Consider the following 26,578-nt stretch of genomic DNA (forward strand, 5'->3'; position numbering starts at 1 on the left):
AATTATTGCAAAGATTTACACCTGCTCTGGTACACCAGTCTTGAAAAATTCCCCCCATAAACTTTATATCTAACAATAACATCATAATGCACACAACTAATGCTACTAATGTGAAGGCAGAAAGTAGCTCTGCTTGCGTAAAGATTTTCTGTTGAGACAAAACTAGGTTGGTCTGTTGGCAACAAAGCAAGAACTTAAGAAACAAACCTTTATTCTCAACGCCCCATGCACTATAGGGACAACTAAACTTTTTTTTAAAGGGGTACTCCAGTTAGGAACGAGTTAACCCTGTTCAGTCTCTACCTATAATCTAAGCTTGTTTATAATAGGCTCCTATTTCATGAGCTCCTGAAAATCCTCACTTCCTGATCCACTCTGTCTCCACTCCTCTGTCCTCCCCCTCCCTTCTGAGACCCAGGTCACATGATTTTCATCTTTTCTGGGGGCCAGACAAACTGTAACATGTCTTCGGTAAACCTGCCCACCTATGATACCACACATATCAGTGATTACCTGGCCAAAGCAGAAATAGAATAGTGGTGGGCGGGTACCAGGCAGTTAGTTCTGAGGTGCAATGCATGTTGGGAAATGTAGTTTCCTGGTCAGATGCCATGATGTTAAACTGGGAACGTTTGTTAAAGGAGTAGTGCGGCGGTAAGCAATTATTCACTAAATAACACACATTACAAAGTTATACAACTTTGTAATGTATGTTATGTTAGTGAATGGCCCCCTTCCCCATGTTCCCCCAACCCCGGAAGTGTAGTGCTCTATACTCACCTGATTCGTGTCGACCCCCGTCCGCCATCTTGTAACAATGATGTCATCTTCGGGCGGGCGGCCGAACAGCTCCGACCATCCCTCGTGCCGGCTGCCCTCTGCCGCATCATCAGCGACATTGTTCATGTCAGCTGATCGTTGTCTTTTATTACACCTTAAGCTACAAAAATATTTTTTTTACCCCTAGGTGTTCCCCTGCTTTCATGCACTCCTTACATTAGATTGCATATATAGCGATCTATGGGTTATCGTTACATAGTGTAAATTTCCAACAACAAAATTCAACATGTTGTGGGAAAAACTAGAGAACATGGTATAGTCATCTGTTCTATATCACAAAACTTCACCTCTCAGCTTTGTGTCTTGGGAAAGTTGTAACTTGACCTCTATGAAGGGAAACATTTAACATTGCAGACAGCTAATAAGAATGTCCAAACTTTTTTGCAATGGGTGATTTGGTGCAGAACACCAGACACATCAGACATCTTAATGAATAATCAGTTTACAAAAAGTATAAGTTGTACAAATGCGCCTATATTGTTTTTACATCTACTAAAGCAACTTTGGTCAAAGAGCAACTAAGTACAGTGGTACCTCGGTTCTCGAACATAATTGGTTCTGGAAGGCTGTTCCAGAACCGAGCAGTTCGAGAACCGAGCTGTAAATTTCCATAGGGAACAATGTTAAACTAATCAAATGGTTCTTACACTCCGTGGGTCAGGTGCAGAGCACCCGGCCCACAGAGCGTAAAAACACTCCATATCCCCCGCAACAGTGAGAGACAGGAGCAGGCGGCTATTTAAACTTGCCGCTGCGCTCCTGCTCCACTCGCCCGCTCCTGTCTCTCACTGCGGGGACGCCCTGAGGCCGCACTGCTCCCCGCACTGACCTGTCATTCCACGTCCCCCCCGCCGGCACAGATTACTACTTGTATGCATCCGCCGTAACCGCAAGCATCTGCTGTTCTGCCGGCAGCCCCGCTCACCAACTCCTTAGCTGCTTCCTCCCGCTGGTCCCTGCTGCGTCTGCAGACTCTCCTTCATCCTGCAGACGCGGCGGGGAGCAGCAGGGAGAATCGGCTAAGGAGCTGATGAGCGGGGCCGCAAGCAGAACACCAGATGCCTACAGCTGCGGGGAGACGTGGAGTGTCAGGTCAGTGTGGCTGGCTTCAGGGCGTCCCCGCAGTGAGAGGCAGGAGTGGGTGGCTATTTAAACTTGCCGCCGTGCTCCTGCTCCTCTTAGCTGCGGGAGACACCTTGTAAAGAAGTGGGGAATCCCATCATAATGAGGGGAATCCCCGCTTCTCTACAGGGTGTCCCCCACAGCTGAGAGGAGCAGGAGCGCGGCGGCAAGTTTAAATAGCCGCCCACTCCTGCCTCTCACTGTTCCCGAACACCTCTAACTGTCAGCTGAACATCAGTTCAGCTGACAGTTATCCCCCTGATTTTGTTTGGATACCGAGCAATATTCGAGTACCGAGCAAAACATCAGGGGGTAATTTAGTTCGAAAACCGAATTGTTCGAATACCGAGGTGTTCAGAAAACCGAGGTATTACTGTATTAGAGATGAGCGAACCTGAACACTCTGCATTTGATTACCAGTGGTTGCAGAAGTTGAAATGTATTATATGATGATTAGAGATGAGCAAACCTGGAGCATGCTCGAGTCCATCCGAACCCGAACTTTTGGCATTTAATTAGCGGTGGCTGCTGAAGTTGGATAAAGCCCTAAGGCTATGTGGAAATCATGGATATAGTCATTGGCTGTATCCATGTTTTACAGACAACCTTAGAGCTTTATCCAACTTCAGCAGCCCCAGCTAATCAAATGCCGATCGTTCGGGTTCGGATTGACTCGAACCCGAACCCGGTTCACTCATCTCTAATGATGACCCTTTAAATCCATGTAATGCATTGATGGGCTGAGTAAACTAAAAAGTTGAGCAGGAGACCCCCTTTATGACTTCAATGAGGACTAATGTCCACATGAAAAAATATTTTTAGTGAATTATCATAGTATACCTGTTTGGCACCGGTTTTGGCCATGCTGCTCATAGAAACATAGAAGATTGTTGGCAGGAAAAGACCACTGGGTCCATCTAGTCTGCCCTTTTAGTATTATCTTTCTTATTATCTTAGGATAGATATAGGTTTATACCAGGCAGGTTTACATTCTGTTATCGTAGATTTACCAACCACATCTGCTAGATGTTTGTTCCAAGCATCTACTACTCTTGCAGTAACGTAATATTTTCTCATGTTACTTCTGCTCTTGGTGGAGATTGACACTATACAGTATATATGCTCTTATGTGTACCAGTGAATTAACAAGTAAATACAGAAGAAGGAACGGTTGGAGAGGTATTTCAGCCAATGAAAAATATGCATTAACAAACCCAACCCACCCCAATGTATAACTTCTACTAATTGAATCTAGCGCTTGTGTGGGGACCTATTAAGGTCTTTTTGGCTTGGTAGATCCATGCCTGATTTTCACTTGTTTAAAGGAGAAATCTAAAAATCTGGGGCAGGAAGGGGGTGGGGGGACACAATAAGGTAGATATACTTACCCCTCCTTGTGCCCCCGCTGCACATCATCACCTGCTTATGGACCCACCCACCATATGGAGCTCCCATTCCTGCAACGACATGTCCTGGTTGAGAAATGCCAGCTCAGCAACTGGGGTGCTTCCCACCGGAACGTGAGGATGCAGGAAGCTGGGAAAAACTGGAACCCGGCGGTGGTCAGTTAGCTGATAACTAGGAGGAGGGGGAGACAGAGAGAACAGCTCATACAGTTTTCTGTGTTTTTAGCACAAAGCAACAGGCTCAGAACTGAGGGAAGGAGACTGAAAAGATGATACCAAGTTTGGAATGAATTGTTAGTCTCCAGGAGGGGGGTTGATTTAATGTGTATTTTACCTGATCAGAATACCCCTTAAAATAGAAGACTATAACCTGCTAATGATATTACAGTGGATATATGAGGCTGCTCTCCTCTACCAATCAATTGTCTTAGTGGGAACAATTTTCTTAATAGTAATATGTTGGGACATTGCTGGTAATGCAATTTACTACATTTTATTGAACGTGTCTTCAAATCAGGACTGGACTTTAACATCCTGATGGAAAAATACAGTTAAAAAGAAAAGAACAAAAACAGTTTTCTTTAGTTCTGGTTGAAGTTTAATAAAGAAATTCAATTATCTATAATCCTATTTTACCAGTAATGAAAATCAGGAGACTTAATTGCATTGACTTGTCTATAGTATGATGTCTGAAGACACTTGTGAATTCATTGAGAGTTTTTAGCTGTGTGTATTCCTAAGGATCATCAGGTCAGTTCTGTATGCAAATAAGATGAAATGCTTGCTAGGGGTGCCTCAGTTTTTAGAGTTCACAATTAGAGATGAGCCAAGCGAATTCCCACTGGTTTGTAAAGGTAATTTGCATAAAACCCAAAATGGCGGCCATATATGCTGTCTGGAGCGTCACTGGGTGGGAGAAAGGGATTAACCATAATCCCTAACGCCCGTCCAATCAGCTGCAGGCCCCTCTGTGATGTCAGCACCTTACCCTCTATATAAGGCGGTTTGGCAACAGAGGTGGCCAGTCGGCTGTGTGTGGAGGAGAGAGCAGGATGGCAGCAGGCAGTTAGAGCAGAGCAGGGAGAGACTAACAGAGTGATATAGGAGAAACAGATTGCTGATCTCAGGGAGACCAGCCAAACGACAACACTCCCCCCCTGGGAAACATGAATATGCAAAAGAAGAGCCCGTGGAGCCTCCTCAAAGAGTCTCGAAACACAGGACTAGCCAGATATCCCTCCGGAAAGGACCCAGACAAGGGGTGGCTCCTGTAAGGAAACCACCAAAACCACCATATTAAAGGGAACCTGTCACCCCCCGTGCCGGGGTGACAGGCTCCCGACCCCTGTTAGAGCCCCCTATACTCACCTAATCCCGCTGGGTCCCGCTTCTGGAGGTGGTCGGGTGATGAAAATCTCAGCCGCTGCAGCCCGGCGCGCGCGCTGAGAGATGAGTCCAACACCCATAGAGAATGACGGAGCGCTGGACTCTCCTGTCATTCTCTATGGGTGTTGGACTCATCTCTCAGCGCGCGCGCCGGGCTGCAGCGGGGGGTCTAACGGGGGGTCGGGAGCCTGTCACCCTGGCACGGGGGGTGACAGGTTCCCTTTAAGTGGCCCTTTAAGTCGATGTAATGACAAGGGAAAAACCAAGGCCAGGTTTCCATCCACATACACCTGTTTTGGGGTGTGCCCTCATCAGTGCGGGTGGCTCGGTACTTCCTAGAGAGATATCTGGCTAGTCCTGTGTTTCGAGACTCTTTGAGGAGGCTCCATGGGCTCTTCTTTTGCATAGAGTGATATAGGGACAGAGAGGAGAGGAATGGCGGAAATTGGACGTTTGACAATTGTTTTTTAATTGTGATTCTCTGATTTTTGACAATTTTACAACAACATTCTTTAACAAATTCACCCTTCTGTAATAGTCCCAGTATTGTAGCTACTATAGTTTGGGCCGTTTTAATGAAATTCGCAAATGTTAATGAGTTTGACCGAAAATTTGCGAGGCTCGCAAAACAAATTTCCATACTGGTTGCTGCGTTTTATGAAATGTTTAATAAATATCAAAGTTTTTCTCACTTCAAGGGCCTCAACTTGCTTCCTTTTCCCATTCTAAATAAATTGAGGCAGTTTGTACACATCTTGACATTTTTTTAGGTAATAACGCCTATAATATAATAATTATAAGCAGCATAGGTGACTGGAAATTTAAACAGTTCGGCCAGGTTCACTGCTGAGTAGTGATTCTGACAAATGCCAAGTCTGAGGACTCCGAGCCCAATAGATCTAATACATCAATCTAATTCTGTCTCTGCTAACCTCTGAAGGCGTACATACAAGATCAAGGGCAGACTGTTTTATTCCTGCAGCTGTCTTAACCTTTATGTGACCAGACAGGACACACAGCAGGGATACTGTTACTGGGTCACACACAATGTTTATTGCCTAAAGTGCAGCTTTCTTCTGCCTCTACAAGTGAGACACAAGATTGATGGATTACTGCAAAAAAAAAAAAAAAAAAAAAAAGAGCGAGCGAGCGAGAGAAAAAGAAAGAAAACTATAGAACATGACTTCAGTTCGTCTTCCTTTTCTTCACTGAAATATTTGGAATTTTCACTGTATAAACAGTAAGAATATCTATGGCCGGCAGGGATTACACAATTACTAGGGAATATACATTGTACTCTATGGGGGAGATTTATCAAACTGGTGTAAAGTAGAAATGGCTCAGTTGCCCCTAGCAACCAATCAGATTCCATCTTTCATTCCTCACAGATTCTTTGGAAATTGAAAAGTGGAATCTGATTGGTTGCTAGGGGCAACTGAGCCAGTTTCACTTTACACCATGTTTGATAAATCTCCCCTATGTGCGCCACTGAACATCTGCAAAGTTGAATATGAGCATATCACTAACTACCAATGATTAGGATGTAAGGATGGTCCGAATCTGCCGAGGTTCGGGTTCGTATAAATCCAAACGCTCGGCATCAGATTCCTGCTGTCTGCCCGCTCTGTGCAGCGGGTGGATACAGTGGGAGGGCCGCCTGGAAAACTGGGATACAGCCTATGGTTATGGCTGTATCCCAGTTTTCCAGGCGGTCCTCCTGCTGTATCCACCCTCTCCACGGAGCGGGCAGGAAGCAGGAATCATTTCCGTGGGTTTGGGTTCGTACGAACCCGACCCGAACCAGGTTCGGACCATCCCTATTAGGATGCTATACTATGTAGACTGGGGAGCACCCCAATAACAAGGTTGAAAAAGAATCCAAACTAAACATAGAAACACAGAAGATTGTGGTAAGAAAAAGACCACTTGGTTCATCTAGTAAAGTGCTGAGAAATATATTGCCGCTATATACATAGATGTTTTTGTTATTGATATTATTATGGATGCAGGCTAAAAATCATAGGTCTCCAAACTGCGGCCCTCCAGCTGTTGCAAAACCACAATTCCCATCATGGCCGGACAGCTAAAGCTTTGGATTTGGCTGTCGAGGCATGATGGGAAATGCAGTATTGCAACAGCTGGAGGGCCGCAATTTGGAGACTCATGGACTAAATGGTAAAAAAGTCTTAGGGGGAGATTTATCAAACATGGTGTAAAGTGAAACTGGCTCAGTTGCCCCTAGCAACCAATCAGATTCCACCTTTCATTTTCTAAAGAATCTGTGAGGAATGAAAGGTGGAATCTGATTGGTTGCTAGGGGCAACTGAGCCAGTTTCACTTTACACCATGTTTGATAAATCTCCCCCTTAATCCTTAAATAGGGCTTTACCTTACATCTTCCCTCCATCCCTACCCTCACTGCACAAAGTTTGGGACCAGGGCCGGTTCCAGGTTTATGTGGGCCCTTGGGTGACAGAGTATTAGGGGACCTCTTTATCAGTGCAACTTGCTCAGAGGCAGAAAAACTGCAAAAAACTATAGATACCTAATTGCTGGACAGCTTTGCATTACAAAGGAATGGGTGAAATTAAAGCAATGGGTGAAATTGCAATAATAGTCAGCACACTGGGGTAAAACCTGCAGCGCAGAACACTTTGCACAATAGGAAGAATGACATTAGTTATAATTATGCTACTATTTTCATTATGCTGCTAGTATAGGGTACAGCTGGCTTGTAGCTGGCAAATCCAGTACACCAACACCAATGTTAATATCCTGTTATTGACAGGGGACATCTCTGATCACAGTGGATCAATTGTATTTTCCTTTTCAAGCCAGCGTAGGCCAGAGAAAAATATTGGTTTATTCTAGCACATATAGTATTAGGCCTCATCTGTGCCCCTCATGTAGTTGTTAGGTCCCCCTGTGTCCCTCATGTAGTTGTTAGGCCCCCCTGTTTACAGGACATGTAGTATCACACTATACTGTAGAGAGGAGATACTAGACACACACAGCAATACAGGACATGTAGTATCACACTGTACTGTAGGGAGGAGATACTAGACATACACAGCAGTACAGGACATGTGGTGTCACACTATACTGTGGGGAGGAGATGGTAAACACACACAGCAGTACAGGACATGTAGTGTCACACTATACTGTAGAGAGGAGATATTAGACACACACAGCAGCACATGACATGTAGTATCACCATACTGTAGAGAGGAGATACTAGACACACAGCAGTACAGGACATATAGTATCCCACTGTACTGTAGAGAGGAGATACAAGACACACACAGCAGTACAGGACATGTAGTATCACACTGTACTGTAGAGAGGAGATACAACATACCTCCCAACTTTTGCAAAGAGCAAAGAGGGACACGTGCGACGCGGTACCCATAGCCATACCCATAGCTGCCTGCGCCGGAGGATGACAGGAGTGTGTGCTCTGACAGGAGAGGAGCTGCTGGGACCGGCGGACAGGTGAGCCCCCTGCCCCCGGCCCAGCCCGCCACTGTGGCCCCACCAGAAAAACAACAAAGCAGTAACTCACCTGTCCGCTGGTCCCAGCAGCTCCTCTCCTGGCAGAGCGTGCACTCCTGTCATCCTCTGGCGCGGGCAGCGGGGTACAGAAACACTGACTGTGCCAAAAGTGTCCTGCAGCCTCTGTCATGAACCTGGCACAGTCAGTGTCTCTATACCCCACTGCCCGCGCTGGAGGATGACAGGAGTGTGCACTCTGCCGGGAGAGGAGCTGCTGGGACCAGCGGACAGGTGAGTTACTGCTTTGTTGTTTTTATTTTACACCCAATATATTGCGGGACACTGGGTGCTGTTCCGGGACGGCGGGACACCACCCCCGAAAACAGGACTGTCCTGTCGGATCCGGGACAGTTAGGAGCTACGGATACAAGACACACACAGCAGTACAGGACATGTAGTATCCCACTGTACTGTAGAGAGGGAATACTAGACACATAGCTGTACAGGACATGTAGTATCACACTATACTGTAGCTAGGAGATACTAGACACATAGCTGTACAGGACATGTAGTATCACACTATACTGTAGAAAGGAGATACTAGACAGTCAATCACTGTATGCACTCCAGTAATACTAGGGTTTTACCAGTAAGATGGCAAAGTAATTGGTCCATTATCTAGCTATTCACATGTGCCTCAGATTCCAACTGTCTGTAGCATTGTATGTTAAAGGGAACCTGTCACCTCCGGTGCCGGGGTGACAGGCTTCCGACCGCCCGCTAGAGCACCTTATACATACCTGATCACGCTCCTGAGATGAGTCCAACGCTCAAAGAGAATGGCGGCACATCGGACTCACCAGTCATTCTCTATGAGAGTTGGACTCATCTCAGGAGCGCGCGTGCCGGGCTTCGGGCGCTGAAATCTTTGTCACCCGACCGTCTCAAGAAGTGGGACCCGGCGCGATCAGGTATGTATAAGGTGCTCTAGCAGGGGGGGTCGGGAGCCTGTCACCCCGGCACGGGGGGTGACAGGTCCTCTTTAAGTCTGCTCTTTGCGTCCGTGTTGAAAATATTGTAACCTGGGGTCATTGTAAGCTGAGGGAACACTTTATAAGGCTGTGTGTAAGTCTGTGTACCCATATAGTAACTGGACTTCCCATCAGGTAGTATCCCCTATGTAGGCATCCCCTGTAGGTAATCCCCCTTTCTGTATAGTGAAATGCTATATTAACCCCCTGAAATATCTTCGTGATTTTTACCTACCTCTTCCTACCTTTTCACAAAGACATATCAACTAAAAATCAACAAAATATACATTTATTTTTAACCTTTTGTCACTTCTTATGAAGAAGAATAGCAGTATCTTTCAGGAACATGAAGAATGTTGCTTCTAAAAGCATAAACTCCAGTAGATGTCAGCCAGTATGAACTGTGTGCCCTAGATATGTTGTATGAAGTAAGTCAGTATAATTATCATTTTACTTTGTCAGCCAGACATGTAATCATGATATGTCACTATCACTTACATTAATAAGCAGGAGAAAAGGAAAAAAAACTAATGAATTTTGCAATGAAAGAGCAGACTTATAGTTCCTACTTCGATGTTTTCTTAAAGGCATATAAAGGATAGAATGTAGTCACATATAAAAGACAACATACCTTACCCTACATCTAAACAAAAGGTCCACGCTATAAAATTGTATGTCTCCAAATATACCAATTTTCACTGTGTTTCAATAACCTAATGGCTATAAAACATTCTACAAAACATATATATAATAATCATAAGCAAATGATAAAAATTGAAAATAAAATACAGAATTTTTTGGACTTAAACACCATGGCATAAAAAGTAAACCAGGAAAAAAAACTAAAGGGTTATGGCTATTATACATTTTGCCACTTCACATCAAAATCACAGAAGTGACAGAAAGGACCGGTATGGCATTCCTTAATGAAGGCCTTCTCCATGGTGGTGTCCTCATAATTAGAGATGATCGAACATGGGGAAAAGTTAGGTTCTATTAAACCTTGTCGAACCTTCCGCATTTGATTCCCGATGCCTTGCCGTTCCGTGGGGAAGGAGAAGACAGCCCTATTACCTAGGCTGTATACCGGAATTCCAGGTGGTACCCGGGCTGTCTCCTCCTTTCCCACGGAACGGCAAGGCATCAGGAATCAAATGCGGAAGGTTTAATAAGGTTCGTGTTCGATAGAACCTAACTTTTCCCGATGTTCGATCATCTCTAGTCATAATCTCTTGACCAATTCCCATCTCTCATTGCATACAAGACAAAAGCAGGACTTCTTGCTAAAGAGGATAGACCTCTATTCCAGCCTTCATAGCCCTTGCTCTGCACTATAATTGCTTTAAGAGAAGGGGGGGGGGGGTGAGGTCAATGGAACACCTGTAGCTGGGTGTCTGGCTTGTAGCCCAATGTTGATGGTTGGTGTAGACCATATTCGACTCCCTAGGCTTTGTATGTGATGTCCAAATTCAACTGTAGTACAGAATAGATCAATGCATGTCATTTTTCTAATATGATGATCTTGCCATGAAGAGTGCACCTCTTGCTGTCATGCCAGTTTGCCGTGCGTCTCCCAACCACTGGGACAAGCAACGTTGAACAGTGCTGACATCTCAGCCAACAGAAACCAAAGTCTCTTAGTTCTAGAAATCCGTCCCTCTCAGTTTGGAAGTGGAAATAACTGACATATCAAGGAAAAGCAGGCAACAGACAATCATACTGTACTGACCCGATCCAAAAAAGCTGACGAAAATTTGATTTCCAGCAGGCATTTAAGCCCTCCCCACATGGCACAGATTGGAGCTATGTGCTTGAAAATGTGAGAATTCATAGATCTCAGCTACACCTGCTACTTCCTCAGTTAGTAAAACATTATGTCCAACTTTTACTTACATCAACTTATCCTTGATCCAGAGTACTAAACTCTACCTACTAAGGTAAAATGGGATTAGGATTTTATAGCAACCCGGCCTTCTGCTGATCAATAATCCTTACAGATCCTTACTATGATCCAGTCAAGGTTCAACGTACCGTATGTTCTGGCAAAGTAGATCAACCCCTAAGGCTTGATTGAGACAACAGTGTGACATACAGTACCCAAGCCCACTTGATACACAGGAAAACTCTGGGCCAGACAGATTGCTACATTTTGAAAAAATTGTCTAGGAGCTTTTTGGAATTTTCAAAAGAGCCAGGAAAGTAGGGAGCTATCATTATATATACTAGTGGAAAAATAAATTAAAAGTATTAAAGAGGTTCAAACAAATAATATTTTATTGAATATTCATTCTCTTACCTGATCCATGTTCAGGTGTCTTTGAGCACTAGGAAATGTTTTGGCTTGGATTACATTTTGGAATAATGGCTTGCTGATTAAAAAGAAGGGGAAAAAAATCTACCATGAAAGCCATTTCTTACAAAATGTAATAAATTCCCTATGATTTTGACTGAATATAATTTTGGCCATTTATTTATTGGCCAAAACAATGGAATCTGTAGTTTAATGTTTCCAAATGTAAAATAATGCACTTCGGGGGGAGGAATACTCCAAGTATCATTTTGTCAGTTCTGTGTTGGCAAAGACTTCAGAAGAGAAGGATGTAGGGGTAGTGATTTCTGACAGCTTTAACATGACTCACCAGTACAACCAGGTGGTAGGGAAAGCAAATTGTATACTGGGGTGTATAGCTAGAGGTATAACTGGTAGGAAGAGGGAGATTGTGATCCCGTTGTATAGAGCTCTAGTGAGACCACATCTGGAATACTGTGTCTAGTTCTGGAGACCTCACCTACAAAAAGGATATTGCTAAAATAGAACGGGTCCAAAGACGGGCCACAAAAATGGTGGCTGATGGTCAGAAGGATAAAACATATCAGGAAAGACTTAAGGATCTAAATCTTTATAGTCTGGAGGGAAGAAGGGAAAGGTAGGACACGATCAAAACTTTTAAATATTTTAAACGACTAAATAAGGTTCAGGAGGGAAGTGTTTTTAATAAAAAAAAACAAAAAACCTGAACACAAGAACTAGGGGACACAATCTGAGGTTAATTAATGGAGGTAAATAGAAAAATCACATTACAGCTGCAGGCACTCCGCAATAATTCCAACCAGCCCGGTAACTTTTTTGACTAATGCACCAATTTTTATCTTCTTCCACGGAAGCTAAGACTAATGCTAGGAGGGAATATTCTTTGGCCATAGGAGGTAAATCACATTGGAGTCTATTTTGGCTGCTCCATGTTTGATTATACTCTTACCTCTACATTAAAGGTTTATTTTATCATATACATTAGATCAAGCCGTGTTAATAGCACGGTAATACAATTTAGAATGGAGACAAAGGCGGTAAGTATTGTAAATTGAGTTTCCACCGGATATATTGATTGTATAGTTTCGGCCATAAGTTTTTCTATAATGGAGTTTAGTATGTAGATCAGCATGTAATGGGCTCATTTATCTCACTTTCACAAACCCTGCAGTATACATTTCATGGTAGTAAGAATTATTTATCTACTGTACATCATCACAGTATGCCTTGTAGGTGCTCCTTTATACACGATGTAGTCCTTTACGCAAGATTCTTCAAAAACATAATTTTAGAACCAAATGGATTTATAATTTTTTTTCAATTGCAATAATTAATTTAATGCTTCAGATGTTAACAATTCTTCAAGTACTAGTACTAAACCCTAAACTGTAATCCAGCAAATAAAAAACAACTGCAGGACTAAGGGCACAACCAATGTGCCATTATCGATATTAGGTTGGGGTACTTCGAATATAGTGCGCTCATCTTAGGAAGTTATAATACGTGCACAAAAACAAGAAGAGCCTTTTGATAGGAAACGGCTGCTGCTCTCACCATTGCTGATATCCAAGCTTTGGATCTATATTGCAAACATGAAACAGGAAAGGGACAATGGGGCTGATTTACTAAGGTGTAGCAGATTTACTAAAGATGCGTGACACAATTTATCCAAAAACCTGACAATCCTGTCATTTTTGACCAAAAACCTGCCAGGTGAGCGTGTAATGGGTGTGTCCTTTTAAAAGGGTACTCCAGCGGAAAAAACTTTTCTTTCAAATCAACTGGTTTCAGAAAGTTATATAGATTTGTAATTTACTTCTAATTGAAAATCTCAAGTCTTCCCATACTTATCAGCTGCTGTATGTCCTGCAGGAAATGCTGTTTCCTTTTCAATCTGGCACAGTGCCGCCATGCCGCCAGCATGACAAATCCCCCTCTGTGTTAGTCCCCTTGTGTTGCGCGACATGGCGTGACCTAGCGTTATCACACTCTCTTGGGCATGCACCTGCTCATCGATACCCATAGACACTAGCAACTACTTATCAACCATTGCAGCGGACAGACTAGCAGGCGGTACACGTTTTCTGCCCTCTTCAACCTTTGTTAACTCCCATTTCTTCGTTTCTACATATCTAACTTGGTCCACATTATGGACCATATCCCGGTCGTCTCCTCCCACGCTGACGCCTCCCCCGGTTCTTCTGCCTACATGTCACCGTTACCATGACTACGCAGCCAGGTCCTCTCTGATCACTATCAATATCACTTCTAGTGTGGCGGTATGGTCAGGTTTTTTGTTTTGTCCTGTGAAAAACCTTCCAGAATTTACTAAGGACATACGGCATATTAATCAATTTGTCGCAAAAAAAAACCCAGACACAACCGACAGCATAATGGCTTAAAATTGGCGGACTGTTAGTAAATGAGGCCTTGAATGTCCTTGAAGTAAACCCAATATGCAGAAGGCACCCATGCTGTGTTCACTTTAAGGACGGTGTCCCTTTACTGTTTGTATAAGTGCTAAACCTTGACTTTTTGTTTGTTTTCTAGCTGCACATTTGTCATGGATGACAAAGCCTTCGACTGCTGCCATTGTAAGAACTCCCTGTATGGTCAAAAATATACAGTGAGAGAGGACAATCCATACTGCGTCAAATGCTTTGAAAGCATTTTTGCAAATAAATGTGAAGGATGTAAAAACCCTATTGAATGTGATGCAAGGGTAAGTGTGAAGACTAAACATATTGCATTCATACTTCAATGGAACAGAGTTGCAAAATCTACACCCAAACTGGAGACAAAAGTGGTGCTATCTCTAGAAGAAAGTTTTTCCTATGCTGGATAACCCCTTTAAAGAGCATCAACTATTTCAAATATAATTTACCAATGTAATATTGGCAGGTATTTAAAAGAATATTTTTTTATACTTGCAGTGTAAGGCCATGTTCCCACTGCGTAAGTTCCGTAATAATCACAGCTGTTGTAACAAAGGCCGTGATTACTACGGAACTTATGTAGTGGTACCTTCTAAGGAATCCCGGTCGGAGTGTATACAAATAGTAATAGAAAACCCTGTCAGTGCACACAATAGAGCGTGCGGCTCCGGTCGCACGCTCCATTGTGTGCAGCAAGGAATTTGGATGTGGGCACGCACGGATGTGCCCGCATCCGAATTCTGCAGCAGTAAGGATCATCCGGCCGGTACGGGATGATCTTCTTAGACACCGGCCGTTGTCTTATCACATGTGAACATAGCCTAAATTTGTACCTCAAGCTGAAATCTTGAGGACTGATGTAGGACATATGTTTTTGCAAACAGCAGGTTTTATGGATGTGCTACACTCTGGTATAATTTATACAGTGGTTCCAATATTTGTAAGGAAATGTGGGTGCCTTGCAGAAATAACCTTTAAAGTGATCCGGTCACCCCCTTTTTGTATGAGGACTTCTCTACACAGCTGTAAAGCCTGAATTCTGAACTTTTCATACCTTACTTCATTATAGATTTCTTGGTCCAGTGAAAAATGCTTTTTATTGTTGGTGGTTTGTGTCCCATCCGCAGAGCCACTTAGCCCTGCCCACATCAGGGATGTAGGCGTTATCTGTGTCTAGTCCCCCTCCCCCCCTTGGCAGCCATTGGAATGGGTCGACCTAGTGGGGGAGGGGCCTAGATGGTAATGATGTCACAGATGGACGGGGCCTATGGTGCCAATGTGGGAAAGGCTAAGTGTCACTGCAGGCATGAAGGTCCGCCCAGGTGGCACAAATCACCAATGATAAAAAGCATTTTTCACTAAACCAATAAATAACTTACCACACCTATAGGGGTATGTAAACATGCAATAGATTCCCCTTGTAAAAAATTTCCAGTCATAGATCTGTTCAATACAAGTATTTTATTTAAAAAAAAAAATTAAAGGGAATTATTTCATTGATGTATCCCTGGGTGTGTGATAGAAACTAAAGGGAAGCTATCATCAGGTTAGAAGAATCTAACCGGCTGATAAGTCCTTTTTGTGCACAGAGGGTTGAGGTTAAAGGGATGTCTCTTACTATCCTTAGCGCCGTTTCTGTGTAGTTAGTAGTTATATCATTAGGCTAATATGGCGGTTTGGAGTACTGGGGGCAGAACTACTGCCCCCACCAATCAGCCGGGGGCAGATCTGTGATCTGGTGTTGGTAGTCTTATCCCCAGTGCTCCAAACAGCCATTTTAGTTTAGTGTTCCAGCACAGGTGGTTCCCTATATTTTATACCACTCAGGTAAAGTAACAGAGACCTTAAATAGGAGCAAGCCAATGTCGACCTGTCAGGGGGGCCGCAGGAAGCTTCGGGGGGGGGTGATCGCTAGAAGATTGCAGCAGTCTGCTGCCGCCGCTCCTGTTCCACGCAGTGACAGCAGCAGATAGCTGCTATTGTGATCGTTAATTTATCAACGTGTTGAAAAATTACACAAGACGGTTATCGTCTGTATTGGCCGATAATCGCTTTGTGTAATAGGGTCTTAAGACAGAGTTCAGACACAGCTCTGAATGTAAACATAGAATAAACATAATTCATGGCCAAAAGATTCTTGGTCGTACCTTACACCCCGATGACTGCAACAAGGCCCCCACAGGTGTAGTCATTATACAATTTTGTGGTATACATGACTATTCTGGGATTTTTTTTTTTTTTTTTTTGTGGGACTCAAAAGCATGATTGACCACACTTGTATGGTACACAGTGGTACATGTTGGCATGCAGTTGTTCCAGGATGCTGGCACAAAATTTTCTTTGTATCAAGTGTGACCCTAGCCGAAGAATATCACTAAACATAACAGAGTGTATGAGTGTTGCCTGGGTTTTTTGTGATGTCACAGTTAGGATCCTATTCCACGGACCGAGGAGGGCCCGATCAACGATGTAGCTGCTACATCTGCTAGATCGCCGCTCGTTTACTGGGCCTATTCCCGATGATCGTTGAGCGAGGGCTCCAGGGACATCGTTACCGATGTCCTTGCAGCCCTGGCAGTATCATACATTACCTGTCCAGGCTTCTTCTCCGCGCTGTCTTCATCCCCGGGTCCCGCGCGCTCTATCTTCAGAATGGCCGGTCAGCTGACAGGCCACATTCAGCCAATCACAGGCCGCGGCGGTCCCGGCCTGTGATTGGCTGAGCGCTCCGTCAGCTGACCGGCCATTCTGAAGATAGAGCGCGCGGGACCCGGGGATGAAGACAGCGCGGAGAAGAAGCCTGGACAGGTAATATATGCTGCTGCTGCTTGTCAAATCGTCGGTCAACCGTAGCGATGCGCGGTGGGGGAACGATGATTTTAGGTCTGGCCCTAAATGAATGATCAGCCGATGACATGATCACCGGCTGATCGTTCTCTCTATTTCACTGAACGATAATCGGCCGAATCGGGCCAAATGGGGCCGATCCGGCCGTTTATCGTTACTGTGGAATAGGACCCTTAGAGTTATGTGATGTCACAGTAATGTTGTTTGGAAAATTGTAATGTGATATTTAAACATCTCAATGCATCTAAAATTCGTTTTATTTTTCTTTAAGGACCTTTCCTATAAAGACAGTCACTGGCATGAAGCTTGCTTTAAGTGTGTCAAGTGTACATGCTCTTTGGTGGAGAAGCCGTTTGCTGCCAAGGATGAGCTCCTGCTGTGTATTGACTGCTATTCTCAAGAGTATTCTGCAAAGTGTTTTAACTGCAAGGCCTCCATAATGCCTGGTAAGACTCATCTGTCCGCAGTTTATTAAATCACAGCCGTATAAATCACCTCAGATGCCCTCATATTTACGATTTGATATAACGCCTAACATTAAAAGAAACAAAACACCTTGTAGTGTGAATGAAGTGGAATACACTGAGCTAAACGGGTCTGACAACAAAAATGAGAGACTTGCTGGTTCATATGGGCACACTCCAGCATCTTGCAAAACGGTTGTTTTCCCGATACCTACCTCCATTCTTTGCTAAAGAGAAATGAAACATGACCCTCCTGACCATCTTACTCTCACTTATTTGTCAACACAAATACCCTGTTTCCCCGTAAATAAGACATCCCCTGAAAATGAAACCTAGTAGAGGTTTTGCTGAATTGCTAAATATAAGGCCTCCCCTGAAAGTAAGACCTAGCAATGTTTTTTGGAAGCATGGCCATTGAAGAGAACAACAGAACAGCAGCTGCATGGAGGACATGAAGACCATAACCTGCCGCCCAGCCTAATATTCTCTTCCGCAGCCATCACTTGTACATGTACAGGCAAGGCATCAAACGGCCAGTCACCTGCCGCCATCCCTACTGTCCCCTACCGCCAGATGTAGAGCTGCACAAAGTCTGACGTTATCCTGTCGTCTGCCGCCATACGGTACGCTGTCCCTGCTGTGCTGTACAGATGTGCTGTGATGAGCTCCCCCTTGTGGCCAGAAGCTGCAATACTTTCCCTGCTGTAGGAACTGCTGTAGGAGATTGTTACAGTCTCCAGACTGTACAGTATATAATAAATGTTTGGGGTTTTTTGGTTCAATAAATGTGAATTCTTCTTTATGGAAAAATAAGACCTAGAGCAACACTGGGAGCAAAAAAGAAGGTAAGATACTGTGTTATTTTCGGGGAAACATGGTATCGCTGACACAACATTTGCTGTCATGATTTGGTAAAAGGAGAGGTATGTGTGATTCCACACAACCTAAAAATATAGGGTAGTAAGACCTTATCCTTCTAGCACATGTATGGATTTTTTCTATAGTGCATATACCTTAAAGCAGTGCTTCTCAAACTGTGAGGCGACCCCTAGTTGTTGGTGAGGCCCAGCTGAGGAGCCAGTTTTTACAAAGTAACTATAATCTGCACAGTCCTTTTGCTGTTTGCAGAAATCTCGATTTTTAGCAACATTATTAATTTATTTTGTACTTAATTTATTAGTATATAGCGTTTTGTGAGACAGGTGAAAGGCAGCCCTAGCATTATTTTTAACTTTTAAATGGACTTTCACCACAGAAAGTGAGGCCCAGGCAACTTCTTGGTCAGTCTGGTGAGGCCCAGGCATTACCTTGGTCTGTTGGGTGAGGCTCCAATAGAAAAAGTTTGAGAAGTGCTGCCTTAAAGGGTTAACTGGGCCGCCAGAAAGAAGGACAGCAGCAAAATAGACATCAAGGTCTATTGATGTTAAAATCTTAAAGCGATGTACCTGCTGGCACAGTAAGACACAGCTTTAAAGGAGAAGTCTGGCAAAAATGTTTATTAAAGTATTGTATTGCCCCCCCCCCAAAAGTTATACAAATCACCAATATACACTTATTACAGGGAAATGCTTATGAAGTGCTTTTTTCCCTGCACTTACTACTGCATCAAGGCTTCACTACCTGGGTAACATGGTGATGTCACTTCCTGGATAAAATGGTGATGTCACGACCCGACTCCCAGAGCTGTGCGGGCTGTGGCTGCTGGAGAGGATGATGGCAGGGGGACACTGAGGGACACAGGGCACTGGAGGGACACTGAGCATCCCTCTGCCATCATCCTCTTCAGCAGCTACAGCCCGCACAGCTCTGGGAGTCGGGTCGTGACATCACCATGTTATCCAGGAAGTGACATCACCATGTTATCCAGGAAGTGAAGCCTTGATGCAGTAGTAAGTGCAGGGAAAAAAGCACTTTATAAGCCTTTCCCGTAATAAGTGTATATTGGTGATTTGTGTAACTTTTGGGGGACAATACAATACTTTAATAAAAAATTTCCCTGGACTTCTCCTTTAACCCCTAGACGACCCAGGGCAAAGTTGACAGCTGCATCTAAATACTAACTACAGCCTATTCCCTGGTGTCTAGTGGGTGGATTGGGGGGACTTCTAGTATAAGAGTAAAAAAAAATGCAACTGCTATGACGAAAAAACGAAAATGGAAAAATTTAAATTGGCTTGGTCCTCTAAGGGTTAAGTTCTGCCCCTGGGGAGAACATAACAAACCACCTATACTTACCATTCCACACTCCTCGGTGTCCTCCTATGTCACCTCTGGGTCTCGACTGAGCGATCCCACCTCTACTTCTATGAAGGCTGTCCTGTCTCAGTGATTGGATAAGCGGGCAGTCGCTACCAGACGGAGTGGGGGGATTGCTCAGCCAGGGGCCCAAAGATGGACACTGGGGGAGCAGGGAAAGGTAAGAATAGCCTGTTTGTTATGTTCTCCCTAGGGGCAACAACATATTAAAAGTTTACTGTGGGCGGTGCACCCCTCTAAAGATTCTGACTACACAGCCTAGATATGCAAAATGTTTGAAATGTTTCTTATCAACTATAATACCTTTTCTTGTCACCGACTGTATACACCACTGACTGTGTGTATACAATATAAGCCTTAACTCCATATTGTTGTTTCCCTTTTTTTACTACAGGTTCTCGAAAAATTGACTACAAGGGCTGTAACTGGCACGAGACATGCTTTGTATGCCAAGGTTGCCAGCAGCCTTTAGGATCCAAATCATTTGTGCCCAAACACTCTAGTCTGTATTGTATGTCTTGCTATGAAAAAGAATTTGCACAACAGTGTGTAGCCTGCAAAAAGGTAAATGATTTTGCTGTATCTGCTGTCTACAGTTCTGAGTAATTTTCCAGTAACATTATATCATTAAAGGGGTACTCCAGCAAAAAATATTTTTTTCTTAAATCAACTGGTTTCAAAAAGTTATATAGATTTGTAATTTACTTCTATATAAAAAATCTCAAGTCTTCCTGTACTTATCAGCAGCAGTATGTCCTGCACCAAGTGGTGGATTCTTTTTAGCCTTACTTCTATTTAAAAATGTCCAGTCTTCCCATACTTATCAGCTGCTGTATGTCCTGCAGGAAGTGGTGTTTTATTTTCAGTCTGACACACTGCTCTCTGCTGCCACCTCTGTCCAAGACAGGAACTGTCCAGAGCAGGAGAGGTTTTTTATGGAGATTTGCATCTGCTCTGGACAGTTCCTGTCTCGGACAGAGGTAGCAGCAGAGAGCACTGTGTCAGACTGGAAAGTAAACACCACTTCCTGCAGAACATACAGCAGCTGAAAGGTATAGAAATACTTAAGATTTTTAAATAGAAGTAATTACTGATTTTAACAGTTTGGCACTTGGGTGGAAATTTTCTGTTATTTTAATTTTGCAGCTAATTTTCTGCAATTAATACAGCCTGAACAACTTTGCGCACAGAATCCGCTCAAACTGCATTTCAAAGTCCTTGGCAGTGATAGGTGTGCTAAGTATTTTTGGTTTTGATCGGATTTGTCGTTTTTAAGAAAATTACGTTTAAAGACCAAAAATTCCCCATAGAAATGACTGGCAGAATGTTCAGGAAGTAAAATATCACACAGCACAGCCCTAACCAACCAATCACAACACACATGCAAATAGCTGAAATGTAGCAACCAATAGAAACTTGCAGGTCCTTCATTCAATGCCTGACATCCACAAAGTCACATGTCCCCTAATGGCCAAAAGAAGATGGCAGGTCCTCACTCAAGTCACTCTTAAAGGGACTGCACCAAAGTTTCTCTAAAAGGTACGGTACATAAGTCGCTCTTAAAGAGGCGGCACCAAAGTCGCTTTTAAAGGAATGATACCAAAATCGCTCCCAAAGGGACAGCACCAAATTTGTTCTTAAAGGGATGGCATCAAATTTGTTTTAAAAGGAATGGCACCAAAGTCGCTCTTAAAGGGACGGTACATAGGTTGCTCTTAAAGGACAGTACGTAAGACACTCTTAAAGGGATGGCACCAAAGTTGTTCTTGAAGGGGTGGTACCAAAGTCACTCCTAAAAGGAGGGTTTTAAAGGGGTAGTGCGGCGCTCAGAAATTATTCACAGAATAACACACATTACAACATTATACAACTTTGTAATGTATGTTATGTCTGTGAATCACCCCGTTCCCCGTGTCCCCCCACCCCCACCCGTGTTCCCGGAAGTGTGGTGCATTATAAATTACCTGATCCGTGTCGAGGGCCGTCCGCCATCTTGTGCCAAACGTCAACTTCGGACGGACGGACAAGTCGCTGCCACCCGTCCCCCCTCCGCCGCGTCACAACTGTGCTCAGCCGCGATTGGCTGAGCACAGTTATGTTCAGCCAATCGCGGCTGAGCATCGGATGACGCTGCAGAGGGCAGCCGGCATTCGGAACAGTCGGAGCTGTTCGCCGTCCGCCCGAAGAAGACGTCGCTGAATGAAGATCGAAGACTGGTGTTGGCACGTGACAGGTGAGTATAATGCACCACACTTCCGGGTACACGGGTGGGGGTGGTGGGACACGGGGAAGGGGGCCATTCCCAAACATAACATACATTATAAAGTTGTATAACTTTGTAATGTGTCTAAGTCTGTGAATAATTTTTTACCGCCGCACTACCCCTTTAAGGGTTAAAGTTTCCTTTAAAGGGAAATGGCTGTTAAAGGGTTGATCTTTTCAAGCCCTATGAACTTTCTCCTGGAAATGCACTGGTTATGGCAATGGCAGGGAAAACAGTTCGGGCCCTCACCACTCAGTTGCAATGTAGTCCGGTTTATTCAGTAAACCTCCATTAGTGCAGGGAGATGAGAAAGCATGCACGTTCTCACAAGATGACTATGATCATTTCACGCAATCAGCGCTTCTTCCGGTCAAGGACCTCAACCAGAAGCCATATATAAAAAATGGGATGTCGCTGGACAACCACTTTAATCATTTCAGTGCAATGCCAAGGCTGTAAGGCAAGACCTCAATATATTTATAAGAGGCTGGAAGGAGAGCAGGAAGATCTCGCATCTTATGAATACTTTTGACTACTGTCTCACAGCAATGGTTGCAATGACTAAACCCTGAATTCTCCAAAATAAGTAAATATTCCTTCCCAAGTGACTGACCACAAAAATCAATGTGACTTCTTCATGCTACCCTAACAGAGGGCATCATAATGGTTTTAAATGTTATGGTTCTTATAACTATTACTATGATAATTGTGTGAAACTTACAGGCAATCACCCAGGATGGAATATCATACGAAGAACAGCCTTATCATCGGGATTGCTTTTTATGTACTGGATGTAAGAATAAACTGGCGGGAGAAAAGTTCACAACAAAGGATAACACTCCGTACTGCATTGACTGCTTCAGTAATCTTTTTGCACAAAAATGCACTGCTTGTGCAAAACCCATCACTGGTGAGTGTCAGGCTGTGTTTTTTGGTTATAGAATCTAAAACCAATAGTGGCTAATGGCCAGGATTACTACATATTGAAGGGAGGGGCGGGGGCGCATCCACTGTCGATACCAGTATCCTCCTTAGTGGCTGTCTAAACCTAGACCTCTTTTGTGGGAAAAGTTCCAGGATAATGCATCATTTACTCATGTAAATCTCAGCTCATTATGGGTTAAGTGGTCAAGTGGCACTCTCTGTATATGCACTTATACAAAGATATCTGTCAATCGCTGAGTAGCGCCACCCACTTGACCACTTAGCTCATTATAAGCAGAGATTTACATGAATAACCTATAACCTTTCCCACAAAACTAGATATCGGTCTTCTCAGCTCTGTCTGCACTAAAACATGATGCCTGCCGATTGGACTACACTACATTTTCAGTATGTCAGGTTCCCTTCATTTCAGTAATCTTCCATGAAATTACTTTAAAGTGCCAGTAGATTTGTGGGCACGCTGTCAATTTTTTAATTTAAAACATTCCTTTGCAAATTCCTCCCTAAAATGCTAATTTTTAACCCTTTACAACAAGACATGCTGCCACATCCATTTTTACCCCCCGTTCCTGCATATGGACATGCTGGCATGTCCTCTGATGCAACAGATGCAGAATCTGCACCCACGCCATCTGCGGCAGGTCATTGATAGCCAGGCACCCGCCACAACTGCTGGGGCCTGAGCCGTGCTCGGATCCCTGCAGTTAACCCTTTACATGCTGCTGTCAGTGCCACCAAAGCATCTTTAGGGAGGACAGAGGAAGGATTTTCCCTATGTTCACCATTGGGACTCTGTGAGTGTCCAGTGTCATAACTACAGAAGGTGATTAGGCTCTGCCCTAAGGCAGAGTCTGATAAGCTATGAAGAATACTGTAGTCTGACAGGAGTAATACTCTGCAGTGCAGAATAGCACTGCAATGAATTATCTATTTGATCAGACAGTAAGACAGTAAAGTACCCTAGTGGGACAGTAAAATAACATATAAAAGAAGAAAAATTAAACACACACAAAAAAAATCAACAAAGTCAAATAAACAAAATCACATAAACACATAATCCCCATATCCCCCAATGCAAATAATAAAAGTAGAAAAAGGACGTGCCTATATTTGCTATCGCTATGTGTGTCATTTTGCCTTTTTTCATTAAATGTGACCATTTTTCACAAGAAAATCGTAAGGAAATCAGCCATAATTTGGCACTAACCTAAAGTACAATATGTCACGAGAAAGCAGTCTCAGAATCGCTTGGTTAAGTTAAAGCATCATTGAGCTATAACCACATAAAGTGAGACAGGTCAGATCTGACAAGCAATACATAGCCCTAAAACTTGTACAATTGTTTCCAGTTGACTAGAAAGTCAAACAGCTTTGGCGATGACTGTAAAGAAGTGCGTCTCTATTGTTGATAGCTAGTCCATTATGTTCCTGAGCTGTGCTGAAAGATAAAGCTGTCTCTGCACTGTTTTATCTAAAAAGGTACTACACCTGTTCATGGGTTGTGTGTGTCTAGTATTGCAGTCCAGATTTATCAACCTGAATAGATGCAATTCCAGAACGGTCACAGACAGACATAGGGTTATTTATGGAAGACAAAGGCAGACCTTTTTTTTGGTTTGTTTTTAATCCAGCACAACCACTGCCTGCAGAGGTTGGATGCACCCTAGGGAGTCCTGTACATGCTATGGGCCCTATTCCACAGGCCGAGCAGGGCCCGATCAACGATGTAAACGAGCGCCAATCTGCTAGATCGCCCCTCGTTTACTGGGCCTATTCCACAGCCCGATGAGCGTTACCGATGTCCTTGCAGCCCTTGCAGCATACATTACCTGTCAGGACTTCTCCTCCGCTCTGTCTTCCTCCCCGGGACTTGCCGCGCATCGCTACGGTGGTGGAACGATGATTTTAGGTTTGGCCCTAAATGAACGATCAGCCGATGGCATGATCATCAGCTGATCGTTCTCTCTATTCCACCGAGCGATAATCAGCCGAATCTGGCCGATTCGGGCGATTATCGTTCCTGTGGAATAGGGCCCTATATCCAGTCACACACACACTCTTGTCATCTGCACCTCAAAAACATCTCCAGATTTCATCTTTTCCTTACAGTTGAAACCTCTTATTCTGCATTCTCATCTTAACTACTTAAAAAGGGAACTCTGGCCAAAAATAAAGAATCTATACTTACCTTTCCTTGTGCCCCCACCGCACAGTGTCACGATTTCACAGACCACCGATGGGCTCCAGCTTCTCCCAATTTCCTGTATCACCACATCCTGAAATAAAGTGCCTGCTCAGCCAGTCAGTGACTGCCGCAATGTCTAGCCTCAATCACTGATTGGCTGAACGGGCCAGGGCCAGGGTGTGACATTGCATGAGCAGGAGTCAGTGATTGGTGGCGCTGCAGGGGTACGGGGAAGGGTAAGAATCTTTGTTATGTTCCCCCACCCCCTGATAGCCCTAGATTATTAGCGTTACCCAGAATTCTCCTTTAACTCTTTACTATTTGGCCTATTGTGGCAAGAATCCTATTCTCCTGCATATTAGGAGAACGGCTGAACAGAATGATGTAAGTAATACACTGATCTGTTCAGCATACCTGTCAATAGTTTATGCTGCCCTCATTTAAGGCAACATAAACCTAGTGACAGATTCCGTTTAACTAAGGGCCGTCATTTTGACAATATATGATCATAGTCTTATTCTGTCTTCTTTTGTACCTACAGAATTATAAAGTGCTGTTGAGTTTTGCGTTAAATAAAATTAACAATTTTTTATTTAATTTATTTTTCTTAATAGTAATAATTAATAGTAACAATAATATGTGCAACACAATGCCTCAAGACATGTAGATAGATACGGTATATGTGCGTATGACATTTCATTTAGGATTCTATATTTTACCTTAAAGGGGTTGTCCAACGAAAATCTTTTTCTTTCAAATCAACTGGTTTCAGAAAGTTATATAGATTTGTAATTTACTTCTATTTAAAAATCTCAAATCTTCCAGTACTTATCAGCTGCTGGATGGCCTTCAGGAAGTGGTGTATTCTTGTCAGTCTGACACAGTGCTCTCTGCTGCCACCTCTGACGGAGACAGGAACTGTCCAGAGAAGCAGCAAATTTCCATAGGAAACCTCTCCTGCTCTGGGCAATTCCTGTCTCGGACAGAGGTGGCAGCAGAGAGCACTGTGTCAGACTGAAAAGGAAACAACATTTCCTGCAGGACATACAGCAGCTGATAAGTATAGGTAGACCAGATTTTTAAATAGAAATCTGTATAACTTTCAGAAAGAAAACAATTTTCGCTGTATAACCCCTTTAAGCAAACATAGCAATGTACGTGAACCAAAATAGATACAGCAAAGCTGAATTTGTCATTGCGACTTCCCATTTATTGTACCCCCTAAGATTTACAGGTGTCGACATCCATATCAAATGTTCTAGAATATCCGCCATGTGCTATAACATCCATCCGAGAGGAACGTCGCCTCTTTAGCCTGTGTTCTCACCGCTATAATATGATAGGCCTATGGAGTCTTGTATGAAGGCTCTTATCACGGACGGCTGGGGGGTCATGTTTCTTTGTGACTCACTGCTGATGCTAAAACAAGCGCGGAGCCAAATATTTTGTTTGTTGCTATGTAACAGCTATTTATTTTGCACACAAATGAAGATAGAAGCTGCCGGATGCCACTGTGTGGATAAGAGGCCGTTCTCATGTCAGGAGCGACTATGTTTGCATTCATGTGTTACTTCTCACATTTTTCTCCGTTTCCC

The 26,578-nt window shown here is 43.6% G+C and overlaps 1 protein-coding gene across 2 annotated transcripts in view; it reads left to right on the forward strand.

Moving 5' to 3' along the window:
* Nucleotides 1-26,578, forward strand: part of FHL5 (four and a half LIM domains 5) — a 47,679-nt gene that overhangs the window by 20,439 nt on the left and 662 nt on the right. For both annotated transcript variants that reach the window (XM_069973583.1, XM_069973584.1), the window contains exons 2-5: nucleotides 14,139-14,310; nucleotides 17,142-17,316; nucleotides 19,985-20,154; nucleotides 22,577-22,763. In XM_069973583.1, the coding sequence (XP_069829684.1) occupies nucleotides 14,152-14,310; nucleotides 17,142-17,316; nucleotides 19,985-20,154; nucleotides 22,577-22,763 (691 nt within the window). In that variant the 5' untranslated portion in view covers nucleotides 14,139-14,151. The remainder of the gene's footprint in view (nucleotides 1-14,138; nucleotides 14,311-17,141; nucleotides 17,317-19,984; nucleotides 20,155-22,576; nucleotides 22,764-26,578) is intronic.

This window comes from Dendropsophus ebraccatus, chromosome 6, assembly GCF_027789765.1.
Source record: "Dendropsophus ebraccatus isolate aDenEbr1 chromosome 6, aDenEbr1.pat, whole genome shotgun sequence".
In the NCBI taxonomy this organism is placed as follows: Eukaryota; Metazoa; Chordata; class Amphibia; order Anura; family Hylidae; genus Dendropsophus; species Dendropsophus ebraccatus.